This window comes from Neofelis nebulosa, chromosome 7 (assembly GCF_028018385.1).
Source record: "Neofelis nebulosa isolate mNeoNeb1 chromosome 7, mNeoNeb1.pri, whole genome shotgun sequence".
In the NCBI taxonomy this organism is placed as follows: Eukaryota; Metazoa; Chordata; class Mammalia; order Carnivora; family Felidae; genus Neofelis; species Neofelis nebulosa.
The window spans coordinates 29,963,821-29,986,157 of record NC_080788.1 but is presented as its reverse complement, the minus strand read 5'-3'; the positions used below and the strand labels follow the sequence as shown (position 1 = coordinate 29,986,157).

Genomic DNA, 22,337 nt, shown 5'->3' with positions numbered 1-22,337 from the left:
AGAAAACAAAATATAAGAAAATTACAGGCTCAGTTCAGGACCGAAGTCCAGCAGAGAAAAGTGAGTGGGAGGAAATTAGCAAGGAAATAATGCAAGAAATGTCCCCATAAGTGAAACACATGGTTTTCAGATTGAAAAGAGTACTGAGTTTTTGTGTACACACACACACACACACACACACACACACACACACACACACACACAAGAAGGAAGAAGGAGAAGGAGAACCTATACCAAGACAGGAAATCAGGGATAAGAAGTTCCTGAAAGTTTCTAGAGAGGACAAAACAGACCATGTACAAAAATATTAGAATTTGTTGGGACTGTTTAATGACAGCCCTTGGAGTAGGAAATAACGGAGCAGTCTTTCACAACTCTGAAGGAAAAGTAGTTGCAACCAAGAATCCTCCATTCAGCCAAACCATCATTCAAGTATAAGGATGAAATAAAGATCTATAAAGACTCACTGGTCTCAAAATTTTTCTTTCCATGCAGCCTTTCTTAGGAACTTGTTGGAATATATTCCTCAACAAAATGAGAGAATGGGAAGAAAAAAAAGACATGGAATCCAAGAAACAAGGGTATCTAACCCAGGAAGGGGTGGAAGGAATTCTTAAGATGAAAATGAAGGGCAATCCCAATAGGAGAGTTGTGTCACAGGCCTACAGAGCAGACAGTCCATATTAGTGCAGGGGTGTTGTAGGTTTCAGGGGGAATGTCTCCACTGGGGAAAGAAAAAGAATCAACAATTTCTGCTGTGTCTGAACTTGAGAGGAAATTTCACTGTAACCAGAAAGATTGACAATGAATTAATGACAGATAAATAGGAAATTCAGCATATGAAAAAAAGTTCCCTGAGACCAAAAATTTGTATAAGAAAGTAAATGTAATCATCATATGCTAAAGAACTTAACCATGAATGATATTTGTGTAGGCATAATGGAAGAAACAATATCATGCAGTCAATAGTACCACAGACCAAATGCCCTGCCTCTCTTCCTCTTTCCAAGTACACAGTTGGATGACATTTCTTGGTTCTCTTGTGGTTGGGTTGGATGGTATGATTATTCTACCCAATAAGGTGTGAGCAAAAATGAGAAGATCACTTTCAGGTAATGCATTTAATGTTGATTCAAGACCTTACAGAGATTTTTTTTCTTCTCTGCCACTGTGACCTATAGTGCTCTGTACTATCTGATACACTAGCCAATATTAAAGTTAAAATTAATTAAATTTAAAAATACAATCCCTGTATCACACTAACCACATTTCTAGTGCTCAACAGCCACATGTGACTAGTGCGGATATAGAACAGTGTAGACTTAAAAACTTGCATCATCTCGGGGCGCCTGGGTGGCGCAGTCGGTTAAGCGTCCGACTTCGGCCAGGTCACGACCTCGCGGTCCGTGAGTTCGAGCCCCGCCTCAGGCCCTGGGCTGATGGCTCGGAGCCTGGAGCCTGTTTCCGATTCTGTGTCTCCCTCTCTCTCTGCCCCTCCCCCGTTCATGCTCTGTCTCTCTCTGTCCCAAAAATAAATAAAAAACGTTGAAAAAAAAAAAAAAAAAACTTGCATCATCTCAGAAAGTTCTATTGGTTGTTGTTGCTATAAATGGTACTTGCTTTGTCACTCCAGAGTAAAGACAACAAGGACGCGGAAGAGAGCCCCAGCCGGCCCGAGACGAACATGTCATTTGAATGAAAAAACTTTATTGTTTGAAGCCACTGAAATTTTTGAGGAGTGTTTCACTGCAGCATAACCCAGCTCATCCTGACTTACATAGAAATCCTAGGTTCAAATTCCATTCTCATATACCACCTGCTATATTGGGATAGGCTACGTTACACTAGTCACAATCGAAAGTTTGTGTGACTGTTTTATAACTACTATAGAGTTTCAAAGGGAGCTTTCATCAGTTAATTGGAGCATAGACTGCAGAAAGATTCTGCTGTAATTACTTGGGTTTAGGAATGGCTCCATGGTCAGATAGAACTTACGGTCAGCAGTCTTAAACAGGCTCTTCTCAGAAAAGTGGCTTTCATGGCATGTCTAAATTAACAACAACAGAAAGGAATGAAGGGGACATTAGCTTGTGTTTATAAAGATCGTCTTTTTTCTTAATCCAAGTGAGTATTTATTCCTCTTTTGATAGGACTGGTGCAGGTGAAGAGTGAGGATAAGCAAAGGCTGATTATACTAAATGCATTTGAAGTGTAATAATTTGCCAGGTGTTTTTCTACTCATCATCTCATTTGAACTTTATAGTAGTCCTAGTAGGTAGGCAGATACAGAAGTCAAGTCTCAGAAATGTAAAATTGTTACTTTGAGTCATGTAATCTCCTAGAAGAAAAACTAGATCTTGAATACAGTACCATCTGATTCCATCCAGACCTCTTCTTCCCACCCGTAGCTTATTGTCTCTTCCCCTTTCTTGGTAGTAAGGCTTTTAGGAGTCAACCCCACCTCTCCCTGGGAAGAGTGAGCCCTTACAGACCAAGGGCACAGAGCTCCCAGCCTGGTAATTATATATCCAGCCATTGTACTTTTTTTTAATGTTTATTTACTTATTTATTTTGAGAGAGAGAAAGAGCAGGGAAGAGGCAGAGAAAGAGAATCGCAAGCAGGCTCTACACTGTTAGTGCAGAGCCCAACATGGGGCTCAATCTCACAAACCATGAGATCATGATCTGACCTTACACTTAACAAACTGAGCTACCCAGGCACCCCTAGCTATTGTACTTCTTAAGTCATCCTTCTCTGTGAGAACTCTTATTCATATACAGTAGTATTTACTGTTTATGTGGTAATGGCAATGGTAGGAATCATAGTAAGAGTAGAAATGTAGTAACAGATAACACTTCTGTGTGGCTTACCTATGTGCCAGACATTGTTCTAAGAATTTACACGTGTTGATTTACTGCTATGATTATGGTTATCCTCATTTCACAATTGAGGAAATAGAGACATAGAAAGGTTAAGGAATTTGTCTAAGACCATATAACTGTAGAGTCAGAAACCAAGCCCAGGTTCTGACTCCTAGTCCCAACTTTTAACCATGTTACTTCTTGTAAACTATATACAAGAATAGCTGAATATGACACTAGGTATTAGGCAAAAACTGTTTTACCATTCTGTAATAAGAAATACGAATTTGATTTTAATAGAGGAATTCAGATTAGATATTTTTAGAACTCACTTTAACAAGAAAACAATGTTGTCAGTTTACCAATTGGTTCATTTTCTGGGCTCATATAAATTGTTAATATAATGTATTCAATTGAATAAATACTATTTCTTGAGTACTTACTGTATGCCTTGGCATGAGCTAAGCATTTTATGTGGATTAACTCATTTAATCTTCACTAGAATCTTATGATATAGGCACTGTTGTTGTCCCTCTTTTATAAATGAGAATATATTGAAGCTTTGAAGTAGCAACATGCCCAAGGTCGCTCAACTAGCAAGGATAAAGCTGAGACTTGAACTCAGCAATCTAACTTCAGAACCAACACTCTAATATTTAGCTAGCCACTTGAACAATTTCAAAATTATTTATGATTCCAGAAATGTTCCACATTATCTCTGTCCACTTCTGGTGGTTTTCCTGAAATATAATTACTGTATTTTTTTCCATCTAGGTTTATGTTCCAGATGAAAATAATGCTATTTTGGGAAGAAATACAAATAAGCAACTTTTTGAAGGTTTGACAACTGGACTTCTCAAAGTCAGTGCTGTGGTTTTTAGCTGCCTGATTGCCAATCGACCAGATGGAAACAGCCAGCCAGATACACCAAAAATATCGACACAGGAAATGAAAAACAAACCCTCACAAGGTGATACTTTTAACAGTCGAGTTCAGGACCTCATCAGGTAAAATTGTTAGACTTCTTCAAACTTTCTTCTTTAAAAAAAAAAGTTATATTAAAATAATTTAAATCTCAGGGTCCATATGATGGTATTGGTTCTCATGATACCGTCCATAAATTCTTGGCAATAAATACACTACATTTTGTACCACAGAGAAGAAAAATCCTGTTAATGAAAAGCAATACAGTTAGAGCTCATCTGTCATTATTGATATTTAGATATTTGATATTAGAATATGTAGTGTCCAAGCTTTTATAACTTTCTTGCTGTCAACTATTCCCAAATCAAGAATTTCTGAGAATTCTCCTATTTCAGGTCATCTCTTGTTTTAAATTTGATTTGGACTTAAAACAGTAATAGCTACCATTTATGGAGCACTCATTATGTGTAAGGTATTATAATGTAGTAGAGGCTTTGCAGCCCTTGAAGTGTAGGATTTCTAATTTAGACTTTGTAGGTGTGAAAATGCTCAGGGAGGTTAAGTGCTTTGCCTAAGTTTATTTAATAGATAGATTTACAAGTAAGTAGGAGATTTGAGATTGGAACTCAGGTCTTGCTGGACTACCAAAACCTGTGTGCTTTGCTCTACACAAATGTAGCTATTTCTGACACCTGTTCAAGGTCAACCCTGCTAAGGTCACCTTTTCTCCAGGGAAATTTACTCCTGTTTTGACATCTGAACTCTTTTTTCCTCATGCATCTTGAATCAAGTAGGACATTTAATTTCCCAATAGGGTTCCATTTGGTGTTAATCACTTACCTGCCCCACCTATCTGCAACTTTTCTGTGATCAGCACTGATCTCCAGTTTGAAAAATCCATGAAATTTGTTGCTCTGAAGCTTATGGTAGGTTAATAGAAAAGAGAATGCCTTCTTCTTCATTTGTCTCAAAACAGTTCTTATATTTCTGCTGGTTTCTTGTAGTGCTTTCTTGGGAACAGTTGTTTCATTCAGTATCTTTCTTACCCTTGATTATTTTGTTCACATATCCCTTCCATCTGCCTGCCCTCTCTCCCCAAGCATATTTATTGCTAGAAAGTACTAGGTCCTTTGGGTCTACAACGATTTATCTTATAGCACTTAACTTTTTTTTAAATTTTTTATATTAAATATAATTTATTGTCAAAGTGGTTTCTATACAACACCCAGTGCTCATCCCAACAGGTTTTTTAAACTTATTTTTTAATGTTTATTTATTTTTGAGAGAGTGAGAGAGAGAGCAGGATCATGGATGGGGCAGAGAGAGAGGGAGACACAGAATCCGAGGCACACTCCAGGCTCTGAGCTGTCAGCATAGAGCCCAACATGGGGCACGAACTCACGAACCTTGAGATCATGACCTGAGCTGAAGTTGGACGCTTAACTGACTGAGATACCCAGGAGCCCCTACAACACTTGACTTATAACCTCCCTGGCCTTTCTCTCATTTGCTTTATTCCATTCAATTTCCCCATCTCCTTTGGTCACTGTAGAACCTAGCTCCTCGGTTGATAAATGCTATTCTGTCCCTACATTCTCCCTTGGGCTACTGTATGATGCAGCAACCCTGCATTCTCTTCCAGGCAACATAGCCACAGCCTTGCCCAGCCAAGCGCTTCAGTGTAATTCTAATGGGCTTTCCAGGAGAAAGGACATACATTTTCACATATATTATTATATATTATTATAGTTACCAGATCCTCTATAAAGGAAGAAGGTATTAGGGAAGAAATAACAGTGGTAATCTCCCAAACCAAATAACTCAGGTAACTTAAAAAGACTGATTGACAATTACAGCCTTTCAGAACAAAACTCTGCCACTGTTTCTCTGACTTGAACCACTTCTGCTGAAGGTTTTCTTATAAATAATGCATTGTTAGTTGATTGATGATGACTTTGTGTAGAACCATAAACTATATTTTGGATCAGAAGCAAACAGAACATGTCTAATTATTTCCATGCTTGCTCTCTCACCTTCTCAGATATAAACTAACAAGAAATCTCACTCCACTCCCTGCCATTACCTGCGAGTTTTTTGTCAGCTTATATCTGTAGAGTTGTAAAACTGGACAGAAAGTTCCAACAGTCTTTGGTGCTGTTCTCTAGCCTATACTCCAGAAGTAGAGCTGGAGCCGAGCACACTACCCTGACATATGTCCCTTTCTTCTCGTGTGATATAAAAGAGGCAAGAGGATATATAACAGAGATGGTAATAACAGTATTTATTCTCATTATTTTACATGGTTCAGTCAAGTGTCTAGATCTAAGAGATTCTCAAATATATATCAGTTCATACTATGGTCACCTGTAGCACTTTGTGCTAGATACCATACAAGGTTCTAGGAAACAAAAAACAAACAAATGGCACAAGAACAGACACTCAGATCGATGGAACAGAATAGATAACCCAGAAATGGACCCACAAACATAATGGCCGACTAATCTTTGACAAAGCAGGAAAGAATATCCAATGGAATCAAGACAGTCTCTTCAGCAAGTGGTGCTAGGAAGACTGGACAGCAACATGCAGAAGAATGAACCTGGACCACTTTCTTACACCATACACAAAAATAAACTCAAAATGGATCAAAGACCTCTATGTAAGACAGGAAGCCATCAGAATCCTCGAGGAGAAAGCACGCAAAAACCTCTTTGGTCTTGCCTGCAGAAATTTCTTACTCAACATGTCTCCAGAGGCAAGGGAAACAAAAGCAAAAATGAACTACGGGGACCTCATCAAAATAAAAGGCTTCTGTGCAGCAAAGGAAACAATCAGCAAAACTAAAAGGCAACCGACAGAATGGGAGAAGATATTTTCAAATGACATATCAGATAAAGGGTTAGTATCCAAAATCTATAAAGAGCTTATCAAACTCAACACCCAAAAAACAAATAATCCGTGAAGAAATGGGCAAAAGACATGAATAGACACTTCTCCAAGGAAGACATCCAGATGGCCAACCAACACATGAAAAAATGCTCAACATCACTCACCGTCAGGGAAATACAAATCAAAACCACAATGAGATACCACCTCACACCTGTTAGAATGGCTAACATTAACAACTCAGCAACAACAGATGTTGGCAAGGATGTGGAGAAAGAGGATCTCTTTTGCATTGTTGGTGGGAATGCAAACTGGTGCAGCCACTCTGGAAAACAGTATGGAGGTTCCTCAAAAAACTAAAAATAGAACTATCCTATGACCCAGCAATTGCACTACTAGGTATATATCCAAGGGATACAGGTATGCTGTTTTGAAGGGACACATGCACCCCCATGTTTATAGCAGCACTATCAACAATAGCCAAAGTATGGAAAGAGCCAAAACGTCTATTGATGGATGAATGGATAAAGAAGATGTGGTATATATATACAATGGAGTATTATTTGGCAATCAAAAAGAATGAAATCTTGCCGTTTGCAGCTACGTGGGTGGAACTAGAACTAGAAGGTAATATGCTAAGTGAAATTAGAGAAAGACAAAAATCATATGTCTTTACTCATATGAGAACTTTAAGATACAAAACAGATGCACATATGAACATAAGGGAAGGGAAGCAAAAATAATATAAAAACAGGGAGGGGGACAAAAACATAAGAGACTCATAAATATGGAGAACAAACAGAGGGTTAATGGAGGGGTTGTGGGAGGGGGGATGAGCTACTCATCTACTCCTGAAATCATTATTTATTGTACTATATGCTAACTAACTTGGATGTAAATTTTAAAAATAAATAAAAGTAAATAAATTAATTAATTAATTAATTAATGCTACTCTCTTAGCAACTTGTTAACTATAGTCACCGTGCTGTACATTAATCCCCAGAACTTAGTCATATTATAAAGTTTGTACCCTTTAATAACATCTAATTTTCCCTAGCCCCTACGCCTTAGTAACCACCATTCTACTCTCCATTTCTAGAAGTCTGGCATTTTTAGATTCTACTTATATGTAAGTGAGATCATACAGTATATATCTTACTGTCTGACTTATTTTACTTAGCATAATGTCTTCAGGGTCCATCAGTGTTGTTGGAAATGGAAGGATTTCCTTCTTTTTTTGGATGAATAATATTCTATTATACACACACACACACACACACATCACCCATTTTCTTTATTCATTCATCCATTATAGTCACTTAGAGTTGTTTCCATGTGTTGGCTATTGTGAATAGTGCTGCAATGAACATGGGAGTACAGGTATCTCTTTGAGATAGTGACTCATTTCCCTCAGATGTATACACAGAAGTAGAATTGATGGATTGTATGGTAGTTGTGTTTTTAATTTTTTGAGGAATGTCCCTACTATTTTCCACAGTGGCTATACAAATTTACATTCCCACCAAAAGTGTACAAGGGTTCACTTTTCTTGACATCCTTGCCAAAATTATCTCCTGTCTTTTTGATACTTGCTGTTCTAACAGGTTTGAAGTGGATCTCATTGTGGTTTTGATTTGCACTTTCCCTGATAATTGGTGATGTTGAGTGTCTTTTCCTGTACCTGGTGGGCATCTGTATGTTCCTTGCAAAAATGTCTATTTGGGTCCTTTGCCCACTTTTTAATCAGATTATTTGTGTTTTTACTATTGAATGGTAAGATTTCCTTATATATTTTGGATATGAACCCCTTATCTGGTATATCATTTGCAAATATTTTCTCCCTTTCAATAGGCTGCCTTTTCACTTTGTTGTTTCCTGTGCTGTGCAGAAGCCTCTAAGGTTGATGTAGTCCCACTTGTTCATTTTTGCTTCTGTTTCTTATCATATGCAAAAAAATATTTGCCAAGTCCAATGTGAAGGAGTTTTTCCCTGTATTTTCTTCTAAGAGTTTTATGGTTTGAGGTCTTACCCTTAAGTCTTTAATCCATCTGAAGTTCATTTTTGTGAGCAGTGTAAGATAGGAATCCAATTTCATTCTTCTGCAAGTGGCTATCCATTTGTTCCAGCACCATTTATTGAAGACACTGTCCTTTCCCCGTTGACTGTTCTTGGCTCCCTTGTCAAAAATTTGTGGACTGTATATGCATGGGTTTGTTTCTGGGTTCTCAATTCTGTTCTGTTGGTCTGTGTGTGTTTTTATGCCAAAACCATACTGTTTTGGTTATGATAGCTTTGTAATTAGTTTGAAATCGGGAAGTGTAATGCCTCCAGCTGTGTTCTTCTTTTACAAGGTTTCTTTGGCTCTTTAAAGTCTTACTAAAGCACAGTCCTTTTCATCATATCCAAGTAGATATTTATATCTATGTCTTAAAACAGGGAAATCAAACTGTGAAACCAGAAGGCAAATAGATGATTCCAAATCACTAACTGATACCAGTCTTTTGGAATCAAAAGTTATCAAATGAAAGGCATCTATTCAACAAGTTATAAAACTGTACTTTAGCACTTTCCTAGCCAACAAACCCTCGCCTCATATCAGAATATAGCATAGGCCCATCAGGGTGCACAAGTTCAAAACTGAAGACATAATCTTTTCACCCAGAGGAGCTCCTTTTCCTGTGTGATTTGTCCTTATCAGTGGCACCGATATCCCATTCAGTTACTTAAGCCAGCAATCTGACCACTGTCAAACACTCCTCACAGAGACTCTTTTACCAAATCAATATCCAATTAAGTCTTTAGTATTTACTGAGTAGAGACAGATGTGCCCTGGCGAGAAGAGCAAGTCGCACCTTAATGTCTGGGGCTCAACCGAGGGTGTGGCTCCCTACTGTGCAAGCTGAACCACCTTGGAGTGTGGAGACACAAAGGAATCTAGATCCAAGTCACCTCTTTCCCACTTTTGGAGCTCGGTGTCTGGCCTGCCTGTCTGGCTCTTGAGGAGAGACCTGGGAAGATGGCTGGGTAGGAGGATGCTGGGCTCACCTTGTCCTGCTGATTGCTTAGATTCCATCCACATCTGCCTAAACATCCAGAACAACACCAGAAGACTAGCAGAACAGATTCTCCAGAGCCAAGTGTAGACAAGAGGCCCACGATAGAGGGTAGGAAGGGCAGAGAGTCAGTGCATGCTACACGGACGGGTGGGTGGGAGCCGGGGCAGTGGAGGGGCAGCCCTCCAGGCAAAGAAGAACCCCCGAAGTCTGGCTTGCAAAAGCGGAGGGGCCGGACTCCGTGAGTTCTGACAGCCAGCGGGACTTAACATCTGGAATGTGAAAAGTCAACAGCTCTGCTCTCGGGGAGTGGGGAGGGCAAGGGGATGCCAGGAGGGAGAGTTCTTGAGCCCAGAGACAGAGCTCAGCTCAACGGGGGGAAAAAGGTGCTGGCAATCGCCATCTCCCTCTCCCATCCACCAGCCAAAATTCCAAAGGGAACCAGTTCCCATCACCAAACTTGCTTGCACCAGGCAAACACCCAATGCTGTGCTTCTGTGGGTCCATCCCTCCAACTGACCTGCCTCCCTCCTGGTGCTGCAGGGCCCCTCCCCACAGGGGACCACCAACAACAAAGCTAGCTAAGCCTGCCCCTTCCGCCCCTATGCACCTTGCAGATCCACCCCATCTAATAAGCCCTTGGCCAGATCCCATTGAAGCAGCACAAGCCTGGCAGTGTGTAAACAGCCCAGACAGGGGCCACCCCACCCCACAGTGAGTCCTGCCCCTGGGAGGGGGGAAGATAGGGTACACACCAGTCTGACTGTAGCCCCAGCAGTGGGCTGGGGGCAGACATCGGATCTGACTGTGGCCCCACCCACCAACACAAGTTACTCCGGGCAGCACAGGGAAGAGCCCTACAGTTTGGAGCTACCGCAGGGACTACCCAAAGTGATGAAACAGAAGAATTCTCCTCAAAAGAAACTCCAGGAAGTAACGACAGCTAACCAATTGATCAAAACCGATTTAAGCAATACAACGGAACAAGAATTTAGAATAACGGTCATAAAATTAATCACTGCGCTTGCAAAAAGCATAGAGGACAGCAGAGAATCTATTGCTACAGAGATCAAGGGACTAAAAAATAGTCACGAGGAATTTAAAAATGCTATAAATGAGGTGCAAAATAAAATGGAGGTGGCCATAGCACAGATTGAAGAGGCAGAGGAGAGAATAGGTGGATTCAAAGATAAAGTTATGGGAAAAGAGGAAGCTGAGAAAAAGAGAGAAAAAAATCCAGGAGTATGAGGGGAGATTTACAGAACTAAGTGATGCAATCAAATGGAACAATATCCGTATCATAGGAATTCCAGAAGAAGAGGAGAGAGAGAAAGGGGCTGAAGGTGTACTTGAACAAATCCTAGCTGAGAACTTCCCTGATCTGGGGAAGAAAGCAAGCATTGAAATCCAAGAGGTACAGAGAACCCGCTGTAGACCTAACTTGAATCGATCTTCTGCACGACATATCATAGTGAAACTGGCAAAATACAAGGATAAAGAGAGAATTCTGAAAGCAGCTAGGGATAAACGGGCCCTAAAATACAAAAGTAGACACATAGGGGAGTGCCAAACCTAGCTACTGAAACTTGGCAGGCCAGAAAGGAATGGCAGGAAACCTTCAATGTGATGAACAGAAAAAATATGCAGCCAAGAATCCTTTATCCAGGAAGTCTGTCATTCACGATAGAAGGAGAGATAAAGGTTTTCCCAAACAAAAACGGAAGGAATTCATCACTACTAAACCAGCCCTACAAAAGATACTAAGGGGGACTCTGTGAGTGAAATGTTGCAAGGACCACAAAGTACCAGAGACATCACTACAAGAACGAAACCTACAGACATCACAATGACTCCTAACCCGTATCTTTGAATAACAACACTGAATGTAAATGGACTAATTCTCCAACGAAAAGACATAGGGTATCAGAATAGATTAAAAAAACAAGACCCATCTATTTGCTGTCTACAAGAGACTCATTTTAGACCTGAGGACACCTTCAGATTGAAAGTGAGGGGATGGAGAACTATCTATCATGCTACTGGAACTCAAAAGAAAGCTGGAGTAGCCATACTTATATCAGACAAACTAGACTTTAAATTAAAGGCTGTAACAAGAGATGAAGAAGGGCATTATATGATAATTACACAGTCTATCCATCAGGAAGAGCTAAAAATTCTAAATGTCTTATGTGCCAAATACGGGAGCCCCCAATTATATAAAAGAATCACAAACATGAGAAACCTTATTGGTAAGAATGTGGTAATTGCAGGGGACTTAATTCTCCATGTACAACAATGGAGAGATCATCTAGACACAGGATCAATAAAGAAACAAGGGCCCTGAATGAAACATTGGATCAGATGGACTTGACAGATATATTTAGAACTCTGCATCCCAAAGCAACAGAAGATACTTTCTTCTCGAGTGCGCATAAAACATTCTCCAAGATAGATCACATACTGGGTCACAAAACAGCCCTTCATAAGTATAAAAGAATTGAGATCATACCATGCACACTTTCAGACCACAATGCTGTGAAACTTGAAATCAACCACAGGAAAAAGTTTGGAAAACCTCCAAAAGTATGGAGGTTAAAGAACACCCTACTAAAGAATGAATGGGTCAACCAGGCAATTAGAGAAGAAATTAAAAAATATATGGAAACAAATGAAAATACAACAATCCAAACGCTTTGGGATGCAGCAAAGGCAGTCCTGAGAGGAAAATACATTGCAATCAGGCCTATCTCAAGAAACAAGAAAAATCCCAAATACAAAATCTAGCAGCACACCTAAAGGAAATAGAAGCAGAACAGCAAAGATACCCCAAACCCAGAAGAAGAAGAGAAATAATAAAGATCAGAGCAGAAGTAAACAATATAGAATCTAAAAAAACCTGTAGGGCAGATCGATGAAACCAAGAGTTCGTTTTTTTAAAAAATAAACAAAACTGATACACCTCTAGCCAGGCTTCTCAAAAAGAAAAGGGAGAGGCCCAAATAGATAAAATCATGAATGAAAATGGAATTATTACAACCAATCTCTCATAATACAAGCAATTATCAGGGAATACTATGAAAAATTGCATGCCGACAAACTGGACAACCTAGAAGAAACGGACAAATTCCTAAGCACCCACACACTTCCAAAACTCAAACAGGAAGAAATAGAAAACTTGAAAAGACCCATAACCAGTGAAAAAAATGAATCAGTTATCAAAAATCTCCCAACAAATAAGAGTCCAGGACCGGATGGCTTCCCTGGGGAATTCTACCAGACATTGAAAGCAGAGATAATACCTATCCTTCTCAAGCTGTTCCAAAAAATAAAAGGGAAGGAAAACTTTCAGACTCATTCTATGAAGCCAGCATTACTTTGATTCCCAAACCAGACAGAGACCCAGCAAAAGAAGAGAATTACAGGCCAATATCGCTGATGAACATGGATGCAGAAATTCTCAACAAGATACTAGCAAATCGAATTCAACAGCATATAAAAAGAATTATTCACCATGATCAAGTGGGATTCATTCCTGGGCTGTAGGGCTGGTTAAATATTCACAAATCAATCAATGGGAGACATCACATTAGTAAAAGAAAAGATAAGAACCATATGATCCTGTCAATCGATGCAGAAAAAGCATTTGACAAAATACAGCATCCTTTCTTAATAAAACCCCTCGAGAAAGTCGGGATAGAAGGAACACACTTAAACATCATAAAAGCCGTATATGAAAGCCCACAGCTAATGTCATTCTCAATGGGGAAAAACTGAGAGCCTTTCCCCTGAGATCAGGAACATGACAGGGATGTCCACTCTCACCGCTGTTGTTTAATATAGCGTTGGAAGTTCTAGCGTCAGCAATCAGACAACAAAAGGAAATCGAAGGCATCAAAATTGGCAAAGATGAAGTCAAGCTTTCACTTTTTGCAGATGACATGATACTATACATGGAAAACCCGATAGACTCCACCAAAAGTCTGCTAGAACTGATACACGAATTCAGCAAAGTTGCAGGACACAAATTAATGTACAGAAATCAGTTGCATTCTTATACACTAAAAATGAAGCAACAGAAAGACAAATAAACTAATCCCATTCACAATTGCACCAAGAATCATAAAATACCTAGGAATAAACCTAACCAGAGATGTAAAATATCTGTATGTTGAAAACTATAGAAAGCTTATGAAGGAAATTGAAGAAGACACAAAGAAATGGAAAAACATTCCGTGCTCATGGATTGGAAGAATAAATATTATTAAAATGTCAATACTACCCAAAGCTATCTCCACATTCAATACAGTCCCAGTCAAAGTTTTACCAGCATTCTTCTCGAAGCTAGAACAAGCAATCCTAAAATTTGTATGGAACCACAAAAGACCCCGAATAGCCAAAGTAGTATTGAAGAAGAAGACCAAAGTGGGAGGCATCACAATCCCAGACTTTAGCCTCTACTACAAACCTGTAATCATTAAGACAGCATGGTATTGCCACAAAACAGACACGTAGACCAATGGAGTAGGGTAGAGACTCTCCAGAATTTGACCCACAAAAGTATGGCCAACTAATCTTTGACAAAGCAGGAAAGAATATCCAATGGAAAAAAGACAGTCTCTTTAACAAATGGTGCTGGGAGAACTAGACAGCAACATGCAGAAGAATGAAACTAGACCACTTTCTTATACCATTCACAAAATAAACTCAGAATGGATGAAGGACCTGAATGTGAGACAAGAAACCATCAGACCCCTAGAGGAGAAAACAGGCAACAACCTCTTTGAGCTCAGCCATAGCAACTCCTTACTCGACACATCTCCGAAGGCCAGGGAAACAAAAGCAAAAATGAACTATTGGGGCCTCATGAAGATAAAAATCTTCTGTACTGCAAAGGAAACCATCAACAAAACTAAAAGGCAACCAACGGAATGGGAAAATACATTTGCAAATGACCTATCAGACCAAGGGCTAGTATCCAAAAATCTATAAAGAACTCACCAAATTCCACACCCGAAAAACAAATAATCCAGTGAAGAAATGGGCAGAAGACATGAATAGACACTTTTCTAAAGAAGACATCCACATGGCCAACAGACACATGAAAAGATGCTCAACATCACTCCTCATCAGGGAAATACAAATCAAAACCACACTGAGGTACCACCTCACGCCGGTCAGAGTGGCTAAAATGAACAACTCAGGCGACTACAGATGCTGGCGAGGATGTGGAGAAATGGGGAACCCTCTTGCTCTGTTGGTGGGAATGCAAACTGGTGCAGCCGCTCTGGAAAACAGTGTGGAGCTTCCTCAAAAAATTGAAAATAGATCTACCCTATGACCCAGCAATAGCACCGCTAGGAATTTACCCAAGGGATACAGGAGTGCTGATGCATAGGGGCACTTTTACCCCAATGTTTGTAGCAGCACTTTCAACAATAGCCAAATTATGGAAAGAGCCTAAATGTCCATCAACTGATGAATGGATAAAGAAGTTGTGGTTCATATATACAATGGAATACTACTTGGCAAGGAGAAAGAATGAAATATGGCCTTTTGTAGCAACGTGGATGGAACTGGAGAGTGTTATGCTAAGTGAAATAAGTCATACAGAGAAAGATAGATACCATATGTTTTCACTCTTATGTGGATCCTGAGAAACTTAACAGAAGACCATGGGGGAGGGGAAAAGTTACAGAGAGGGAAGGAGGCAAACCATAAGAGACTCTTAAAAACTGAGAATAAACTGAGGGTTGATGGGGAGTGGGAGGGAGTGGAGGGTGGGTGATGGGCATTGAGGAGGGCACCTGTTGGTATGAGCACTGGGTGTTGTATGGAAACCAATTTGTCAATAAATTTAATATTTTAAAAAAGTTGTGGTTTATATATACAATGGAATACTACTTGGCAATGAGAAAGAATGAAATATGGCCTTTTGTAGCAATGTGGATGGAACTGGAGAGTGTTGTGCTAAGTGAAATAAGTCATACAGAGAAAGATAGATACCATATGTTTTCACTCTTATGTGGATCCTGAGAAACTTAACAGAAGACCATGGGTAGGGGAAGGGGGAAAAATTTACAGAGAGGGATTGAGGCAAACTATAAGAGACTCTTAAATACTGAGAATAAACTGAGGGTTGATGTGGGGTGGGAGGGTGGGGAAAGTGGGTGATGGGTGTTGAGGAGGGCACCTGTTAGGATGAGCACTAGGTGTTGTATGGAAACCAATGTGACAGTAATTTGCATATTTAAAAACAATCTTTAGTACTTGCTGATTCTGACTTGTCACTATCTCTCAGATTTATGACCTTTGCTCTATTGCTATATCTTTAAGTATTCAGGTTCTCTTGCGATAGCAGATAGCTTGGCTCTCTGTTTGTCTCTGTCTTCCCCTTTTCAAAATAATTTATTTTTCCTAATTATAAAAGTAATGTGTGCTCAATGAGAAAAACAATTTGTTAAATCAGAAAAGAAAAATTGGTATTTTTGTAAAAACACAAAAATTACCTTTAATTCCTCCACCCAAAGATAATGACTGGGTTGGTTTTGGTGTACATACATATGGTGGTTTTATAAAAAATATTGTAATACTTCTGTATATTGTCTTATCATGTATTTATTTTTCTAAATAGGAATTTGCAAATTAGTTTTTGCTGGCTTTCCAATTATTTGTTTATGTAGTAGTGATTTGTTTCATGTAAGCTATTGTTACTCATGTAGGTTTATTCTAGTTTTTTACTACAGATACCACTTTGAAGAACATCTTTGTACACTCATTTTTCCCTGCAACTGATTGTTTTCTTAAAATAAATGTTGAGAAGTAGAATTTCTGGGTCAAACAATTGCAGTAAGGGTTTTGTCCATATTGCCAAATTGACCTACGCAAAGATTAACTGCGTATGTTCTTGCACCCTCAGTCTACACAATATATCATCATTCTTTTGAGCCTTAGCCAAATTGAGAGGTGAAAATATTTATTTTTATAGTAGTGACATTGAACATTTTTAAATGTTTATTGGCCATTTCTATTTTTTTGTGAGTTGCCTGTTCTTTTACTTTGCCCATTTTTCTACTAGTGATGTTGAGTCTTTAATTGTAAAAGCTCTTCTTATATTAAGAACACTGGGCACATGCACATGTGAAGAAGCAGCAGAAGGGCACCATCTGAAAACCAAAGAGAGAGTCCTCAGAGGAGTTCAACATTGTTGCTACCTTGATCTTGGACTATAAGCCTCCATTACTTTGTTGAGATATGAATAGAGTGCACTAAAATATCACTTACCATCGTATACTGTGAAATGGAAATACAATGCTGCAGATGATGCTTCTGCTTATTTGGAGCAGTGTTGATTCCTTGTGGTAGGTCTCTGTTTATAAGATCTTAGTTCTTTACTGTGGCACTGACTATGTCATTGAACAGAGGGCAACATAGGTTCCTGCCAACTTCAGTCCCCCCCACCATAGAAGGCCAACTAACAGCTATCTATAGATAAAGACACCAGTGTGAAAACCCCAGAAATTGGGGGTGGGTGAGTCTGAAGAACCCTCCCTGGACTTCAGAGACCAAGAAGGACTGCATTAGAAGGGTGAAAGGAAAAACTAACACTCTGATCACATCACCTCTCCCCCAGGCTGGCCACTGAGAGGGTCTCAGTAAGCTTATAGTTTCTCCAATGTGAAAAGAGAACCCAAAGTGGATGTCCAGGTCTTCCAGTGTTGTGGGACACTTCCCAGGAATCCCACTTGGGTTTTGCCTCATGAAGATCACAGGGGTAATCTGCAGGGTTCAACCAGTGAGAATCAACTAGAAAGGGAGAAGGAGGGGTAGGACTGACAGCAATAAGCATTCAAATCCTGGTGAACTGCACTCCAGCTTGCAGTGATACCTGAGCAGAGATCCCAGGTAGCATTTCTGCCTATTCATAAAGCTAAACCTAGATAGCCCCCATCTTGGCAAGGAGCTTAATTGGCATTTCTGCCTGATTTGGTTCCTCAGTCTCAGGCTGTACTGGCTGTAAAGCCTGTTCTATAGCCCCACCAGGACAGAGAAGCAAATTTAATCCCTGCCCAACTGCTCAACATCACCTCCAGTTTTGACCAGCCAGAGAACCCATGCAGCCACAAAGCGCATCCTACAGCCCTGATCAGGCAGGTAGCCAAGCCAACAGTCCTACCTAACTGTTGATCATAGCTTCTGGCCCCACACATTACCAGGAAACCTTAACAGCGACCCTGGGAAATCTCAAAGCATAGCCTACAGCCCCACCCAACTATGAGATAGATCTGGGAGTCCCTCCCAACCAGAGAACCCAGCTGGCAACCTTGCCTAATATCAGAGCACAGCCACCAGCCCACCTGAAGTCCAGCCTGCAGCCCCACCCAACATTAAGGCACAGCCTTTAAAAACATGGAAGGAAAAAACTGTCAACCAAGAATGCTGTAACTGGCAATGCTGCCCTTCAGAAATAAAGAAGAAATAAAGATTTTCCCAAACAAAAGCTAAAGTTCACCTCCACTAGACCTGTCTTATAAGAAATGCTAAAGGGCATTATTCAAGCTGAAATAAAAGGAGGATAGTAACAAAAGAAGGTAGATGTGTAATAGTCACTGGTAATTGTAAATATATAGTCAGAATCTGAATGTCTGATATTGTAATGTTGGCACATAATTCACTTACAAGTGTAGTTTAAAAGTTAATCAAGGGGCGCCTGGGTGGCTCAGTTGGTTAAGCGTCCGACTTCAGCTCAGGTCATGATCTCGCGGTCTGTGAGTTCAAGCCCCGCATTGGGCTCTGTGCTGACCGCTCAGAGCCTGGAACCTGTTTCAGATTCTGAGCCTCCCTCTCTCTCTGACCCTTCCCCGTTCATGCTCTGTCTCTCTCTGTCTCAAAAATAAATAAACGTTAAAAAAAATTAAAAATAAATTTAAAAAAAGTTAATCAAATGTATTAAAAGTAACCATAACTACAGTTATTTGTCATTTGATGCACACTATAAAAAATATAAATTATAACATCAGTAACCTCAAATGTGAGCAGGGGAGAAGTAAAAGCATAGTTTCTATATGCTATCAAACTTACAAAGGAAAACCTGTAGTAGATACACAGAAGATTATTATAAAGGAGTCAAATCATACCACAACAAAAAGTTATCAGATCACAAAGGAAGAGAGCAAGAAGCAAGGAACAAGGAAAGTACAAAACAGTCAGAAAACAAAATGGCAATAGTAAGTCCTTACTTATTAATAATTACTTTAAGTGTAAGTGAATTAAATGCTCTAATCAAAAGACAGAGTGGCTGAATGGATTAACAAAACAAGATGCAACGATATACTGCCTATAAGAGACTCATTTTAGCATTAAGGACATACATAGAGTAAAGGGATGGAATAGGTATTTCAAAAAAATGGTAATAAGAGAAAGTAGGGGTAGCTGTATTTATATCCTACAAAATAGATTTTAAGCTAAAAATAGTCAAAAGAGACAAAGAAGGTCATTATATAATGATAAAAGGGTAGTCTACTAAGAAAATGTAACAGTGGTAAATATTTATGTGCCCAACTCTGGAGCAAAAATTCTCAACAAAATACTAGCAAACCAAATTCAACAGCACATTAAACGTCTTACAGACCTAACAAAATTATCAATACCTATGTGCCAACTGATAACACTTTTTTATAGTGCATTAGATCTTTTTTCTTATTGGTAAGAAACCAAATGTTGCAGGTACAGGTAACTCCCCATCGTCATCCCTTTCACCTTACTCCTTCTCAGGAAGAAAATCACTATGTTAGTTTGTGTATATCATTCCCATTCATGTGTGTGTGTGTGTGTGTGTGTGTGTGTGTGTGTGTGTGTGTGTGTATGATTATGTATATATATGTACAATCATATAATCATATACATACACATACGATTTTATATAAACATTATATATAAAAATATGTATGTGTCAGCATATAGATGGGTCTTGTTTTTTTATCCATTCCAATGCCCTGTGTCTTTTGACTGGAGCATTTGGTCCATTTATATTTAGAGTGATTATTGAAAGATATGAAATTAGTGCCATTGTGTGGCCTGTAAGTTGGTGTTTCTGGTGACATTCTCTAGTCCTTTCTAGTCTTTGTTGCTTTTGATCTTTTTTTGTTTTATTTTGTTTCTTATCCACTCAAAGAGTCCCCCTTAAAATTTCTTACAGGGCTGGTTTAATGGTCACAAACTCCTTTAGTTTTTGTTTGTCTGGGAAACTTTTGATCTCTCCTTCTATTTTGAATGATAGACTTGCTGGATAAAGAATTCTTGGCTGTATATTTTTCCAATTCAGAATGTTGAATATATCCTGCCACTCCTTTCTGACCTGCCAAGTTCCTGTGAACAGATATGCTGTGAACCTGATCTGTCTTCCCTTGTAGGTTAAGGACATTTTTTTTTCCCTTGGGGCTTTTATAATTCCTTCCTTGTCTGTGTATTTTGTGAATATGCCTAATTGATGGTCAACTTTGTTGAATTGAATGGGAGTTCTATGTGCTTAATGGATTTTGATGTCTGTGTTCTTTCCCAGATTAGGAAAGTTTTCAGCTATAATTTACTCACATAACCTCCTGCCCCTTTTTTCTCTCTCTTCATCTTCTGAGACCTAAAAACACCTGCAGATCTAAAGTAGGGAATGGAGAACCATCTATCATGCTAATGGACATCAAAAGAAAGCCAGAGTAGCCATACTTATATCAGAAAAACTAGATTTTAAAACAAAGACTGAAACAAGAGATGAAGAAGGGCATTATATCATAATTAAGGGATCTATTCACAAGGAAGACCTAACAATTGTAAATATTTATGCCCCCAACCTGGAACACCCAAATATATAAATCAACATAAAACATAAAGAAACTCGATAATAATACCATAATAGTAGGGGATTTTAACACCCCACTTACAGCAATGGACAGATCATCTAACTAGAAAATCAACAAGGAAACAATGGTTTTGAATAGCACACTGGACCAGATGGAATTAAGAAATATATTCAGAACATTTCACCCTAAGGCAGAAGAATACACATTCTTCTCAAGTGCACCCCGAGAATTCTCCAGAATAGATCACATAGTGGGTCACAAATCAGCCCTCAACAAGTACAAAAAGATCGAGATCATACTTTGCAAATTTCAGACCACGGCACTATGAAATTCAAAATCAACCACAAGAAAAAATTTGAAAAGACCATGAATACTTGGACATTAATGAACATCCTACTAAAGAATGAATGGGTTAACCAAGAAGTTAAAGGGAAATTAAAAAGTGTAAAAAGTACACGGAAGCCAATGAAAATGAAAACACAACAGTCTAAAACCTCGGGGATGCAGCAAATGTGGCCATAAGAGGGAAGTATATAGGAATCCAGGCCTTCCTAAAGAAGGAGGAAATGTCTCAAATATACAACCTAACCTCATACCTAAAGGAGTTGGAAAAAGAAAAGTAAAGCCCAAAACCAGCAGAAGAAAGAATAAAGATTAGAGCAGAAATTAGTGATATCGCAATAGAAAATAAACAAACAAACCAAAAAAACAAAAACAGGACCAGGAACTGGTTCTTTGAAAGAATTAACAAAATTGATAAACCCCTAGCCAGATTGATCAAAAAGAAAAAGGAAAGGACCCAAATAAAATCACAAGTGAAAGAGGAGAGATCACAACCAACACTGCAGAAATACAAGCAATAATGAAAGAATATTAATGAGCAATTATATATATGCCAACAAATTGGGCAATCTGGAAGAAATGGACAAATTCCTAAAAACATATAAACTACCTAAACTAAAACAGGAAGGAATAGAAAATTTGAACAGACACATAACCAATAAAGAAACTGAATCAGTAGTCAAAAATCTCCTGAAAAACAAGAGTCCAAGGCCAGATGGCTTTCCAGAGGAATTCTACCAAACATTTAAAGAAGAGTTAATTCCTCTTCTTTTGAAGCTATTCCAAAATACAGAAATGGAAGGAAAACTTCCAAATTCATTCTATGAGCACAGCATTACCTTTATTCCAAAACCAGACAAAGACCGCACTAAAAAAGAAAACTACAGACCAGTTTCCCTGATGATCATGGATGCAAAAATTCTCAACAAGATACTAGCAAAACGAATCCAATAATACATTAAAAGAATTTTTCACCACGATCAACAGGATGTATTCCTGGTCTGCAGGGCTGGTTCAATATCTGCAAATCAATCAATATAATACATCACGTTAATTAAAAAAAAAAAAAAAGGATAAGAACCATGTGAACCTCTCAATAGATGCAGAAAATGCATTTGAAAAAATATAGTATCCTTTTTTTGCTATAAACCCTCATGAAATTAGGAATAGATGGAACAAACCTCAAGATAATAAAGGCCACATATGAAAGACCCACAGCTGATATCATCCTCAATGGAGAAAAACTGAGAGCTTTCCCCCTAAGGGAAAGCACTTTATCAGATATGTCATTTGCAAATATCTTTTCCCATTCCGTTGGTTGGCTTTTAGTTTTGTTGATTGTTTCCTTTGCAGTGCAAAAGCTTTCAATCTTGATGAGGTCCCAATAGTTCATTTTTGCTTTTAATTCCCTTGCCTT

General features: G+C 38.9%; 1 protein-coding gene across 3 annotated transcripts in view; it reads left to right on the top strand.

Annotated features, from left to right (window-relative positions):
• SCAPER (S-phase cyclin A associated protein in the ER) overlaps positions 1 to 22,337 on the top strand; it is a 525,678-nt gene that overhangs the window by 434,688 nt on the left and 68,653 nt on the right. For all 3 annotated transcript variants that reach the window (XM_058736955.1, XM_058736953.1, XM_058736954.1), the window contains one exon: positions 3,637 to 3,869. In XM_058736955.1, the coding sequence (XP_058592938.1) occupies positions 3,637 to 3,869 (233 nt within the window). The remainder of the gene's footprint in view (positions 1 to 3,636; positions 3,870 to 22,337) is intronic.